This window comes from Xyrauchen texanus, chromosome 12 (genome assembly GCF_025860055.1).
Source record: "Xyrauchen texanus isolate HMW12.3.18 chromosome 12, RBS_HiC_50CHRs, whole genome shotgun sequence".
In the NCBI taxonomy this organism is placed as follows: Eukaryota; Metazoa; Chordata; class Actinopteri; order Cypriniformes; family Catostomidae; genus Xyrauchen; species Xyrauchen texanus.
In genome coordinates, this window is record NC_068287.1 from 33,761,152 (window position 1) to 33,774,996 (window position 13,845).

Genomic DNA, 13,845 nt, shown 5'->3' on the forward strand with positions numbered 1-13,845 from the left:
ATATATATATAGTAGTGGTCAACTTGCTGAAATGACTACTGAAGTGGCGAATGCTGAAATCTCGAGAGCAGGGTGGCCGTTATAATGCTAATGTATAGTGTAATCTAATGACAGCTAATGAGACTTCCACAAAATTGCTGGGAAAAACAGTTTCTGAATGCACTGAATGCAGATGATCTCAAAATAAAAACCTAAATAAAAAAGGCTTCTTAATCCACCTGACTGATATATCTGTCTGTTATTTCAAATAATCATGTGACAATGATATAATTCAGAGAGAATGGAGTTTTAACTTTAAAGCTCACCCTCGAATGGCTGCCACATCCCCTGACTCCCTGGAGGACAGAAGAGCAGAGATTAAGGCAACAAAATAAAACTCAAAGTAATTTCATGTTGACATCATAGACAGGAAATAGGACTTACTTGTCAATGCACACTTTGATCTTTAGCTGGTAATTCAACTCCGGGAATTTCACTAGTAATCTAAAGAGAGAGTAAAAAACTTTTCAAGATTACACATTTTAAGTTTTGTATCCTTTCTTCATTCAGAGTTCTATGTTCATTCATTTATGACTCATCTGTACAAACCTGACTTTGGTTGTGAACTGAACTCCTGTTTTGATGACGAGAGGTCGGTCAGGATGCATGGGCATACAAGGCTGCCTCTCAACGACAAATGCACTGCAATGAAACAAGTACACCATAGAAAACAATATGGTTGATCAGATCCTATTCCATTTATAGCACCGTAATAGTTACTATCAGAATAAAGAGCTTGATTTTGACAGGATTATGCATGAAAGAGTGTTACAAAATCAAGTTTGACCAAAAACTTTAACTGATAATAACTCTTTCCCCCTTAATCGGTTAAAAGTTTATCGATAAAGTCAGACATAGCCCAAAACAAAAGATAACCTCTCCAGGTAAAAGACCAACTGTGGAGATACAAATTAAGAGAGGAGACTTGGACAAGTGTACACTGCCAAACAATTTGTTAAATTAATCCTTTGACTTTGCGCCACATTAGTCTTGAAAAGTAGGCTGTTTACATTCAGGGGTTAGTGCTAAATTATTTAGTTATTACTGTGTCTAAAAGTAAAATCAAAACAATAAAAAATTGGTTGTGTGTGATTATCAAACTCTTAAGCATAATAATTGGTTTAAAAACAATAATTGGTATTGGTCTTTTAAAAAACACTGTCAGTCAATCTCCAGTTATAAGTGTGTTTTATACCTCTTCATAAGGTTTCGGAACAAGTCTACAATTTTCTCCTCCAGAGCAGGGCGGTGTTGAATGATCGGATCTCCTTTATATGAGACCTTCTGTTGAAGTTCCTCTAACTTCTTGATCTGCTGTCTGATCTGCAACTGTGACTCAGCCAAAGAGGTGATCCTGAGAATGAGAGGAAGATTTAAATAAAAAATGATCTGAACTGAACATTTCAAAATCATCTTTGGTCATGAATGGATTTGTCCTGTGTACCATGTCTCCAAGCGGTCCAGGCAGATGTTTGGTGGTCCTCCGATGCAGGCAATCTGCTGTCTCCTCTTCCAGTCAGCCAGCTCCTCATCTGTCAGATTCTTCTGTACAAAGTCCATGGCAGACAGCAGCCCTGCCATCTCAGTTACTATTTGCTGTGAATCAGACCCATTTTTGGTAATATATTTGAGGGCCTAGAACACTTTTCTTCATCTAAATGTACCCAATCTCAGATGGCAAAACAAAAGAATGTGAAAGTGGAGATTTATAGTAAAAAAGGACTTACATATTGATCTGATTTCTCATTTTAGAGAGCATTTTATTGAAAAAATATTTGGATACGCCCAAGTTGAGTCATCAATATTCTTTCTGTCAGTTTTCCCGGAAGAAAAATACTATATATTTGACAAGTGTATCTGTTAAAAGATAATCTTGTCAACTTGAAGGAGTACTCTAACATATAGATGACCTCAGTGATTACATTGGGTCTTTAAAGATTTACTGGGCTTTAATTTTCACAAACCTAGAATTCAATGTTGTACAAAAGAAATCAGTCATAATTTGGTTTAGACTTCTGTAGTGACTTCTGATCTTGATGGTCTGGTCTGGATAGGGTTTTACTGTATCTCACCCTCCTCAGCTGATCCAGAGCACTCAGCATCTGCTCCAGTTGAGACATCTTCTGCCTGGTGGCTGCTGCCTGGCTGTTTCCATTCAGGTCCTGGGACAACTCTGAAAGGTGATGTACAGAATTATGACACATGGGTTTTTATGACTACTGAAGGAAATTTGTTGGAATTTTAAAAACAAATCTGCAACAATTGCTCCAACATTTGCTTGCTATACCTCCAGCACTCTTGAGAGTTTTGTAATTAAAGTCAAAGTCATCTTGAAGGTTCTCCAACATCTTCATCTTCTGTTCCATGTCCTGCACAGAAAAGGTGAGTAAGGGGGGAATATAGAAGGTTGAGACCCAATTTGAATCAAAGTAATACTATGGGGTAATGTGTATAATATGAGCCCAACATCTTGTGCCCAATATAATATAATTAAATAATTGTGTGATTCACTCAAGTTGCTACAGAATGTCATTGTAATAAATTTATTGTACAATTTTGGGATAAATGAACACTAAATGACTACTTACTATGGGACCTCACTTGTCAAATAATCCATGTCATAAAGACTTGCTTATTCAAAACAACAATGTTTGGAGAGATGAGGGCATTTATGTGTACTTCTGATCTGCTTTTTGTAAAAAAATCTATGTATTTCAGCTAAAGTGTAAATATATTTACCAACCTGTACTCTCTTCCTGATGTCCTGCAGGTTGTGTTCCAGTATCTGCTGTTTCTCTGTCACCACGGTCCCAGTGGGGTGGGCAACCTGGCCATCCTACACACGTGAAAGGAAATGAGACACACCAGCTGCCTTAATTGTGGAGCAGAAATCTGAAGATACCCTAACAGAGCTAGAAACTATTCCAAGGCAGTTAAAATATACAATTGTGTAATTCGACAGGAAAGTACTTGCAATATCTGGTCTGGTTGAGAAAACAATGAACAAACTAATTGGATTATATGAGTTATTCTTTATTTGTGATTTCACATGTGAGTTCATTGTGTATACACTTACCTGTAGTTTGTGCAATATATAAGCACATTAGTATGTGTCTGCATCTATAAGTGCATACACATGCATTAATATGCTTACTAGTTATATGTGTGTGTGTGTGTGTGTGTGTGTATACCTGCTGTGCAGTGGTGGCTGTCTGCAGCAGACGCTGTTCTTCCCACAGGCAGCGGGCCACGATGCGAGCGATCTCCATGGGCTTCTCCAGGTACTTGCTCTGTAGGTGCTGTTTGATGCGCCGCAGGTTGTGTTGGTACAGGACATTATTCTCCTGCAGGAAGCGGCTGTACTGCTGATCAATCTCCCCCAACAGGTTATGGAACACCAGTGTGGCATGAGACTCCTTGTTGGCTGCATACGCCCTGTGGCACACAAGTAAACAGGCTCATACGATACACAGAAGTACAGCAACGTTTTACAAAATAAACCAGCAAAACTTGTACAGAGTAGCAACTAAACAATTAAAGCAAACTAGAGAGACTTAATATATTGGTAACTATATCGTTATAGGTCAATGTTATTGATTTGATAAATTATCATTTTTCAAATAAAATTAACAGTCCATCTTTAAATCCCCCATCATCCTTGTGTTTTGATGTCTGAATTAATTTAAAACAAGTAAAACTTGTGTTTTTAGTTAGTTATCGAACCACATATTTTTTCAATTCACTGTTTTTCACTTTTGCTTTGCCTTTTTTAAAGACAAAATAACAGATTCATCTGCCATCATATTCAGACTTAACAATAAAATAATTATCCTACAAACAAACAAACAATCCAATGTTTCCCCTATATAAATTTCACATGATTCATTTAATATTTTTGATGCAAAATAATGCTTACCAGCCCCAGTCAGCTGTGCGCTTTGCACACTGCAAAAGAGACCCAGCTTCACACACACAAATACACGCCCATACTCAGATTTACCTCACTGCATAACACACATGTCAAACTCTCTTCATTTCAAGTGGCCCGTGAGCTCATTTCTGAAATGTAGGATGTCAAGGGATCACAACGTTTCACTGAATGATTAGTTAGAGCTTTAGAATATTAATGAACCTTCTACTTCATCTGTATATTTTGGAGAGCATTTGCACGCTTCAAAAGCGGAATGAAACAGCGCTACATGGGTCAATTTATCAACATGACTCAATCATGGATAAAGCAGCACGAGCGCAATACAGGTGCGGTATTTCGAGGACTGGCCTCAGCTGCACGACTTTTTAAATGCACTTGTGAACCATTGAGATGTGCGCTGGGGTTTGCAGAGCCCGTTTGAATGCAGTACTTAACTATCTGTTGCAAAACTCTTATGTTTAGGGGATGAAACTAGTTTAAAACAAACAGCTCCCACATTCTAAACGGCACTGACAAAGAAAACAGGAGAAAATATAAATTAGAAGGCTTTTCAATTCTCAAATCACAACACTTACAAATATGTACCATGGAAATTTCTGTAGTAACACAAACTGTACTGTATTAACTATGGTAGTAGTGGCAGAAAACGTTTCTAAATGTATTTAGATGTTTTCATTACAAAATTGCCACAGTTCTCTATATAGAAACCACAGTTACTAACCATGATAGTGAGGAGACATGTATGGTTGTTATCATGAACTATTAAAAATATAATTGTTAAAACTATGGATACAATGGAAGAACTATGGTGCATTTTCATAATTATGAACCAATTGATCAGTTTTCCATCTGTGTAAAATATGCACTCTAGTAATGCTCTCTAATTGTAGGAACATGTAAGTTGTTTTGTTTGCCTTCAGTAATTCCAAGAGACGACTGTAGTTTAATCAGTAGGAGCCTGATGAAATGAATCTGTAAAGAAGACCCAACTTAGGCCCAAGCTTAAAATCAATGCTGTACAGTCAAATATGCATTTCAATGCACATAACATGTAATATTATTGGAAATTGAATGGGTGCTACTAAGTCCTTTGAGGGCACAAATCAACCCTGATGTGGCCCAGGCTGAAATTCAGTTTGACACCCCTGTTTTAAGCTATTCTTCGACCAACACGCGTTAATACGGGTCCAGCGTTGCAGGCTTGTGGACGCGTAAATGCACAACAGCACCATTGCTGAAAACAAATCCTAGGTGAAACACAGCAAACCTATTATCAGAGCTTTGTCTTTGAAAACTATGCAGTCATACTGAGTGAGTATTTTTTTAGTCCTGGCTGTTATGTGTACTTATGTGTGCAGCTAATTTATTAATCATCTAAAAAAATATCAGGAAAATAAAAATCATGCAGGGCCAGGCCATATAGTCAATACTATTGAGCTGACTTGAATATGAACTCACCTTAAAAATGTAACACTTATTTTAGCTTGTATAAACAATTTTGACAACTGCAAATTTGATGATAATGTGTATGTAGATAGACAATCATTGTGTATGTCTGTCTACATACACAATGGTTGGCTTTTGAAAGCTGAGGTCAGAGTACAAACACAGCTTTTGCAACTAACCATTTCCCTAAAGCAATAACATTTTCAGAATCAGAATCAGCTTTATGTCAAGGACTTTGTCTCGGTGACAGGAGCACAGCAATACAAAAACAGCAGCAAGTATATAATAATACAAAATAATACACACCACAGACACACACCTATATAGATACATACATACATAGTGCAATTCTAATACAAATATTTTATCTGTTATGTAGAGTGCAAAATACTTTTTATTGTATTTTTTTAGATATAAAGAACGGGCCTTATTAGGCTTATTAGAGTGTTTCAGCAAACAATCCATTCAAAACGCTCTATGAAACAATCAGTTTGTCACAAACCAAAAATCCTGAGGGTTATTTTTTGTGCTATGAGTCCCTTGATAGGGCTGAAAAATTTAGACCATGTTACAAAATTCCCCTTTTGTATTCCACAGAAGAAAGAAGGACATAAAGGTTTGGAGTGACATTAGGGTAAATAATGACAGAATTTTTATTCCGGCGAACTATCCCTTTAACAGTTTTCAAATTCCAGGAAGTTCACATAACAGGCCTCTCATGGGATTTCTTCTTGTTCTTGGGGAGACTCAAAAAAGAGCACAATGGGGTCTGCTAGATGCTGCAAATACTGTGAATTTGCATTATTTTTAACCAACTTACAAACTCCTCCCGAGCTGAGTCTTTCACAGTCTTCAAGAAATGCCTGAAGATAAACTCTCCATGTTCTTTATTAGGCAACCTGGTTAGAGAAATCCAAGTTCTTTTCATTATAGAAAACAAAGGTGTGCAAGAAAAATTTACAAACGCCCCAAATGCACCACAGAATCAAGTTGTCAACAGAGTGTATATGTTTATCTATATGTAATTTATCCAACTATAGTGCTTGCAATGTTTTTTGAAATCTGGAATATATGGAAAAACCGCCCAGCCCTACTATGTACTGCAGCACATCTCATGTTACTGTCACTTTGTGAAAGTAACGCACAACATACTTTTAAAATGAGTTTGCTGAGAAAAATAAATAAATAAAGAGTATCACGTCCAAACTACACCCACTCCAATCATCAAATCACATCGAATATCAGAGTTTTCTTAGGTCAAGAATATCAGGGATATGCGTGAACAGGAGAAATATCACCGAACACACCTTAGCAAAATGTAAATGTCAGTGAATTTTGTCATAAATTTAGAGGAATAAAAATAATCCTGTTCGCCAAGTAAGTATAAATTAGTCTTTAGAATAAATCGTTCATTGTTGAAGCATTACTTATTTTTAAGTCCCTTTGCATATAAGTGTCTGCTAAATGGATAACGTAAAACATACATTAGTGCAATAATAACGCTCTAATCTATAGTAACTCATGTTGTGTAAAATGACTATAATATTCTTTGATGTCTAAATACTGACATTGTACTCTCTCTTCTATTACTTCTATTTTTCGTTCATTCTCTTACTCTGAAGAACAACAAACTGTGATTTCACAAATTACTCGAAAAGCTTTCAAAAAGAAAAGAATCACTAAAATTGTCCAAAAGAGAGGCCTGGGTAGCTCAGCGAGTATTGACAGTGACTACCACCCCTGGAGTCGCGAGTTCAAATCCAGGGTGTAATGAGTGACTCCAGCCAGGTCTCCTAAGTAACCAAATAGGCCCGGTTGCTAGGGAGGGTAGAGTCACATGGGGTAACCTCCTCGTGGTCGCGATTAGGGGTTCTTGCTCTCAATGGGGCACGTGGTAAGTTGAGCAAGGATCACGAAGAGTAGCATGAGCCTCCTGTGCTGTAAGTCTCCGCGGTGTCATACACAACGAGCCATGTGATAAGATGACTGTCTCAGAAGCTTCTCCTCTGTCACCCAAATTGAGGTGAGTAACCGAGCCACCACGAGGACCAACTAAGTAGTGGGAACTGGGCATTCCAAATTGGGAGAAAGAGGATAAATAAAAATGAATAAAAATTGTCCAAAAGAGCACCACAACTGTCCAAAACCAAGTGTTGGTAAATTCAAATGAAACAAAATTCTAAGATCAACCGATTCAAGCAGCAAACAAAACATTAATGAGATAAAGCTTGGCTTCAATACTTCACCACAGGTGTAAACACTCAGCATGCCACAACCAAGAGAACAAACCCAACTAGCACTCAATGATATTATTTATTCTAGATTTTATCCATATGAAGAGGCATAATATGATACAGAAACTAAAGAGGAGAGTGAAACCAGACACGAGTCATTTCAGTGTGAGATTTCGGAGTCCACAGTAAAATTATAGAGAAAACCTATAAGTGAGTCATATCGACACTGTGAGAAAATATAGAGAAAAAAATGGCATGGTGTATGTTATTCTATACAAGAGACTTCCTGGAGCACTTTTACGGGCAGAGGCGTGACATCACAAAAGTGAACATTTGGCCTATATTCTAACAATAAGGAAGTGTTTTTACAAGCATGATATTTAGATTCAGTGAGGCTTGACAAACTGTTAGACAACAACTTTATCATCTCCATTTGATGTGCAACAGTGATAAATATATTCACCTCTCTTGGTGTCAGAAAGGATCTGTTGCTCCTAAAATAGTTCTGTGGGAAACAAATGTGAAGAATGTTGGCTGCAGTCACATTATCATTCTGTGGCATTCAAATCATCCTAACTCAAATTTAGGAGCTTTAAAGAAATAGTTTATCGAAAAATTACAATTCTGTTCTCATTTACTCACACTAATGTCTTTCAAACATCAAACACATTTTCTATCTTACATGGAACACAAAAGGGGGTTATTTATAGCAGAATGTCCACACAGCTCTTTTCCATACAAAGAAAGTGAACGTTTTTTTACAGAAAATTTAGAAGGCAAGAGATCAAGTGATTTCAGAAGACTTGGAAAATATGACACAAGTCATATAGACAGCTTTTGCATTTTTTGGAGCTTTTTCCACGTGAATAATCCTCCACCGTAGATCAGCTGTTTGCTTCTCTATGGGAGGCGTAAACAGGGTCATCCACCTGTCCCACACAACAAAGTCTTGTTCCAATAGCTCAGGCCACTTTGAAGCTCTTTGCTTGCTAAGTGAGTTCATATTAACTACTTTCACTGCGATATGGTACAATGCCATTTTTGATGTTGACTTAAAATCTACACCTATGGCAGGAGTCATTTTTAGAATTCATGTTCATCCCTCTGATCTGAAAGATTCACCTCTTCCAGTATTAGAAAGAAAATAATAATTGTCTAGTCCAAGACTGCCAGCCCTCTGCAGAATCACACATGCAGTCTGTATCCATACCAAATTATGATGATAAAGCAGTTTCTGTGCTGCTTGCAGTCTACAAGCACAGATGCAACTCAGTATGTCCACCAAACCTTAGCCTCCCTCATGTACTGGTAGATAAAGCACAGCAGCCTGAGTCCAATGCTGCTCACTCCAGATAAAATCCACAAATAGCTTTTGTATATAACAAATCATTTCACTGGGTGGTTCCATGACCATGACTTAATGCCACAATGTATATAGGCTGCAAGATGATTCACGACCAGAACTCTCCCTCTATAGGCGGATCTTTTGTGACGTCATTGTTTATGTTTGTCGCGTTGCATCATGGGAATCGTGTGGCAGGAAACACTGCTAGATACCTGTAATTTGATTGTTTTGCACGTTTGGAGGGGGATTTAGAGAACAGGATGGTTCAATCTTGCTGTGTGGTCGATTGTACGGCTCGTCGGGGGCCTGATAAAAAGTTTTTTCGAATTCCCTCCGAAAAGGATCGCAAATTTTCAACAATTTTTCACCATAGTACAGACGCCATTGAAAGTCTCACACTGAACACAATTGAATTGGTACAACAGTCACTACATTTTCAATAAATAAATAAGAACACTGATCAATGAAGACTTACCCGGCTTTGCAGTCGCAGTGAGCAGTGATTATTTCGCCGTTCTCTTTGGCGATCACCCACGGGAGATGCGAATCACGCTGTGACTCTGCTTGGCCAGGTCTAACCTCTGCTTTTAGCACGATCACTGCTTTCTGTTTGGCAGAAAAGATCGGCCCAACTTTTCGAGAAACAAAATAGTCATAGGCCTCCAGACTTTTGAAAGCCATTAATCTTTCATGAGTGAAGGGTCCAGGGGTTTCTATTAAATAAGAATAAATGTCTCCCCAGCAGATTGGTGGCCAAGACACGGGCGAGTCGGACCAACGTTTTTTGTCATCCCAGATCTCATATGGGCTTTGAATAACTTCGATTTTGTCACCAATAAAAATTTTGAGCTTCTCTCCAAACCTCCTCCGGTCTTCAGATTTTAAAGTGCTTATATATTGTGGATTTCGCCCGCTAACTCTCTTGAAAGTGCTCGTCGCGTATTTACAGCCCGCCATACTGTTTGTTTTGTTGCCACACAACCACTCGCGCATGCGTACAAAGATGTCAACAAAGATCCTCCTATAGGACAAATTTGGTAATAGCCAATTTCATTTAGACAATCAGGCTGATTCCTTCTCCGGCATTCCCTCCAAATATTTATTTTTAAAACTGTTCAGTTCACAAGACAACACCAAACACGTGTGCCCTCTTATGCCGATTTCAACCCTCCTGGAAATTTTAGAGGTCCAGTGCTTTCCCACTGTTCAACAATAAGTCCCTCACATTTCTCTCAATTCACTTTGGTGGTGGAAGCTCTCACATATAACTTTATACGTTCATTAAGAGTTGTAATGTCCTTCTGCACAGAAATTAAAACAGTTATGTCATCAGTATAAGCTTACAATGTTTTCCCTTCATTTGGAATTAAAAATCCATTAAGATCTCTCCTGAGCCTATACAAAAAGGGCTCCATATCAAGATTATATAATTGTCCATAAACAGAACAACCATGTCTAATGCCTCTTAGGACAGGTACTGGAACACTTAGTACCCCACCAACCTTAATCATAACAGATGCATCATGGACCAACAACCTAATATAAGAAATAAATTGGTCCCCAATTCCAAAACTCTTTAAGACATAAAAAACACATATTCATGGTCCACTCTTTTTGTTGATCTACAGACAGTAAAGCTATACTGGATTCAGTTAGACAACTAAAATCAATCACATCCTTTAATACAAATAAATTCTCTATGACTGAACAGTCAGGAACACAATATGTCTGGTCCTTCTGGATCAATTAACCCAAACAGCATTTAAGCCTGTTTGCCAAACATTTTGAGAATATCTTGTAGTCCACACAAAGTAAAGAACTAGGTCTCCAGTTTTACTAATAGGAAGTGATTTACTCTTAAAACATTCTGATAAAACTTTATGGAAATCTTCTCCCAATATTCCCCAAAAGTGCTGATAGAACTCAGACATTAGTCCATCTATTCCAGGAGAATGTCCAGTCGACAACTGGTGGACTGCAACTTATAACTCATGGAATGTAAATATTTGTCCAGGGCTTTTTGCTGCACATGCCCCAACTTTGGTAAATCATGATGCAAGTCTTTAGCACTCTCAGAATCACAGTACTCAGCACTATCCAATTTAGAATAAAAATCCACTACCAGCTCCCACATTTCAACTGGATCAGCAGTTACGTTTCCATTAGGAAGGCGAAGGGGATGCATCTGCTTTTACTGAACAGTCTTTTTCCAAATTAAAAAAATACAAATTTGGGGCATCCATGTCTTTAATTGTACAAATCCTAGCCCTTATAAGTGCCCCTTTCACTTTCTCTTATAAAAGGATCCATGGTCTTTTTCATTCTTATTCAAAAGATCACTGTGTTCCATATTCTTATTTACAAAAAACTCTACAAAAGACTCAATGTCTTTTTGCAAGCTTTGGACAATTACCTACACATTTGTTATACTATGAGAGGTATAATTTTGACAGAAATTTTTATCTGTGCTATTCCAACATCCCACTATTCATTAAGATTCTCAAACAGACTTTTGTTTTTTTATCTTTCCCGTTTTCACAAAACAAATTAAAACCATCACAGAAAATAACATATTTTCTATTAAAATGCCAATAATACATGGGTTTTAACATTTGTTTGATATTAAAATAAAAACCACCATTGTATTATCAGAAAACCCATTAGTTTAATTAAAGCATCCATCACCCTATTTCACACATCTTACCTAAATATAATCAGTCTAATCTAGCCACATTTACTTCATTTTCTGATACTTTTAGCTACAGTATCTCACAAAAGTGAGTACACCCCTCACATTTTTGTAAATATTTGATTATATCTTTTCATGTGACAACACTGAAGAAATGACACTTTGCTACAATGTAAATTAGTAAGTGTACAGCTTGTATAACAGTGTAAATTTGCTGTCCCCTCAAAATAACTTAACACACAGACATTAATGTCTAAACCGCTGGCAACAAAAGTGAGTACACCCCTAAGTGAAAATGTCCAAATTGGGCCCAAAGTGTCATTATTTTGTGTGGCCACCATTATTTTCCAGCACTGCTTTAACCCTCTTGGGCATGAGTTCACCAAAGCTTCACAGGTTGCCACTGGAGACCTCTTCCACTCCTCTATGACGATATCAGCTGGTGAATATTAGAGACCTTGTGCTCCTCCACCTTCCGTTTGAGGATGCCTCACAGATGCTCAATAGGGTTTAGGTCTGGAAACATGCTTGGCCAGTCCATCACCTACACCCTCAGCTTCTTTAGCAAGGCAGTGGTCATCTTGGAGGTGTGTTTGGGGTCGTTATCATGCTGGAATACTGCCCTGCGGCCCAGTCTCCGAAGGGAGGGGATCATGCTCTGCTTCAGTATGTCACAGTACATGTTGGCATTCATGGTTCCCTCAATGAACTGTAGCTCCCCAGTGCCGGCAGCACTCATGCAGCCCCAGACCATGACACTCCTACCACCATGCTTGACTGTAGGCAAGACACACTTGTCTTTGTACTCCTCACCTGGTTTTCACCACACACGCTTGACACCATCTGAACCAAATAAGTTTATCTTGGTTTCATCAGACCACAGGACATGATTCCAGTAATCCAAGTCCTTAGTCTGCTTGTCTTCAGCAAACTGTTTGCGGGCTTTCTTGTGCATCATCTTTAGAAGAGGCTTCCTTCTGGGACGACAGCATGCAGACCAATTTGGCTGGCCCCCCACCCCTTCAACCTCTGCAGCAATGCTGGCAGCACTCATATGTCTATTTCCCAAAGACAACCTCTGGATATGACGCTGAGCATGTGCACTCAACTTCTTTGATCGACCATGGCGAGGCCTGTTCTGAGTGGAACCTGTCCTGTTAAACCACTGTATGGTCTTGCCCACCGTGATGCAGGATCTTGGCAATCTTCTTATAGCCTAGGCCATCTTTATGTAGCGCAACAATAATTTTTTAGAGTTTTTAAGAGTTATTTGTCATGAGGTGCCATGTTGAACTTCCAGTGACCAGTTTGAGGGAGTGTGAGAGCGACGACACCAAATGTAACACACCTGCTCCCCATTCACACCTGAGACCTTGTAACACTAACGAGTCACATGACACCGGAGAGGGAAAATGGCTAATTGGGCCCAATTTGGACATTTTCAGTTAGGGGTGTACTCACTTTTGTTGCCAGCGGTTTAGACATGTGTGTTGTGTTATTTTGAGGGGACAGCAAATTTGATTAGGTCAATTCCACATTAAACAATTTACCACTATTGTTGAAATGTTTTTATCTGTATTCTCACCATCTTCACTCATTTCTGTTACAATAATTTCAGTAGATTGCACTTCCACGGTAGTGTTATTATTTTCCTCCGCAAGATTACCTGATTCAGCCCCATTCACGTCCCTCTCATCTACCGTATTTGAATGCGTCTCCTCTGTGCTCGGCTCATTGTTGAACTTAGACTCGTCACTAGAGTTCAGCTTAACACTACCTCCACTTTTACCAGCCTTATGTGGACACGTAAGCCGCTTATGACTGATATCTCCACACCCCTAACACTTCATATTATCTGTACTTGCATAAATCATATATGTCTTCCCTTCATGCAGGTTTATTTAGAAACATAAATATCTGTCTTCGGGAAAGATCTCAAGTGTTATAAGACTTTGTTCTTAAATCCATGTGGAATCATTCTTAAAACACTTGCAAACTATCCAAAACATGAGAATTTACATTAAATCTCAGCGTTAGGAATGAACGGTGGCACTTTTGAAACAGTCACTCTGATCGTTGGAGTAACAAGCGGCGAAATAGTAAGTTTAACGCCACTTACCCAAATTCTTCTGCTTATTAAATTATTTCAGGTTTCGGCACC

General features: G+C 38.4%; 1 protein-coding gene across 2 annotated transcripts in view; it reads right to left on the bottom strand.

Annotated features, from left to right (window-relative positions):
- The window catches only part of LOC127652633 (signal transducer and activator of transcription 3), a 36,557-nt gene that overhangs the window by 14,714 nt on the left and 7,998 nt on the right, over positions 1–13,845 (bottom strand). For both annotated transcript variants that reach the window (XM_052138889.1, XM_052138890.1), the window contains exons 3-11: positions 3,231–3,474; positions 2,783–2,875; positions 2,327–2,408; positions 2,112–2,212; positions 1,484–1,635; positions 1,235–1,393; positions 589–681; positions 424–483; positions 306–335 (exon numbers count right to left, since the gene is read on the bottom strand). In XM_052138889.1, coding sequence (XP_051994849.1) covers positions 306–335; positions 424–483; positions 589–681; positions 1,235–1,393; positions 1,484–1,635; positions 2,112–2,212; positions 2,327–2,408; positions 2,783–2,875; positions 3,231–3,474 — 1,014 coding nt within the window. The remainder of the gene's footprint in view (positions 1–305; positions 336–423; positions 484–588; positions 682–1,234; positions 1,394–1,483; positions 1,636–2,111; positions 2,213–2,326; positions 2,409–2,782; positions 2,876–3,230; positions 3,475–13,845) is intronic.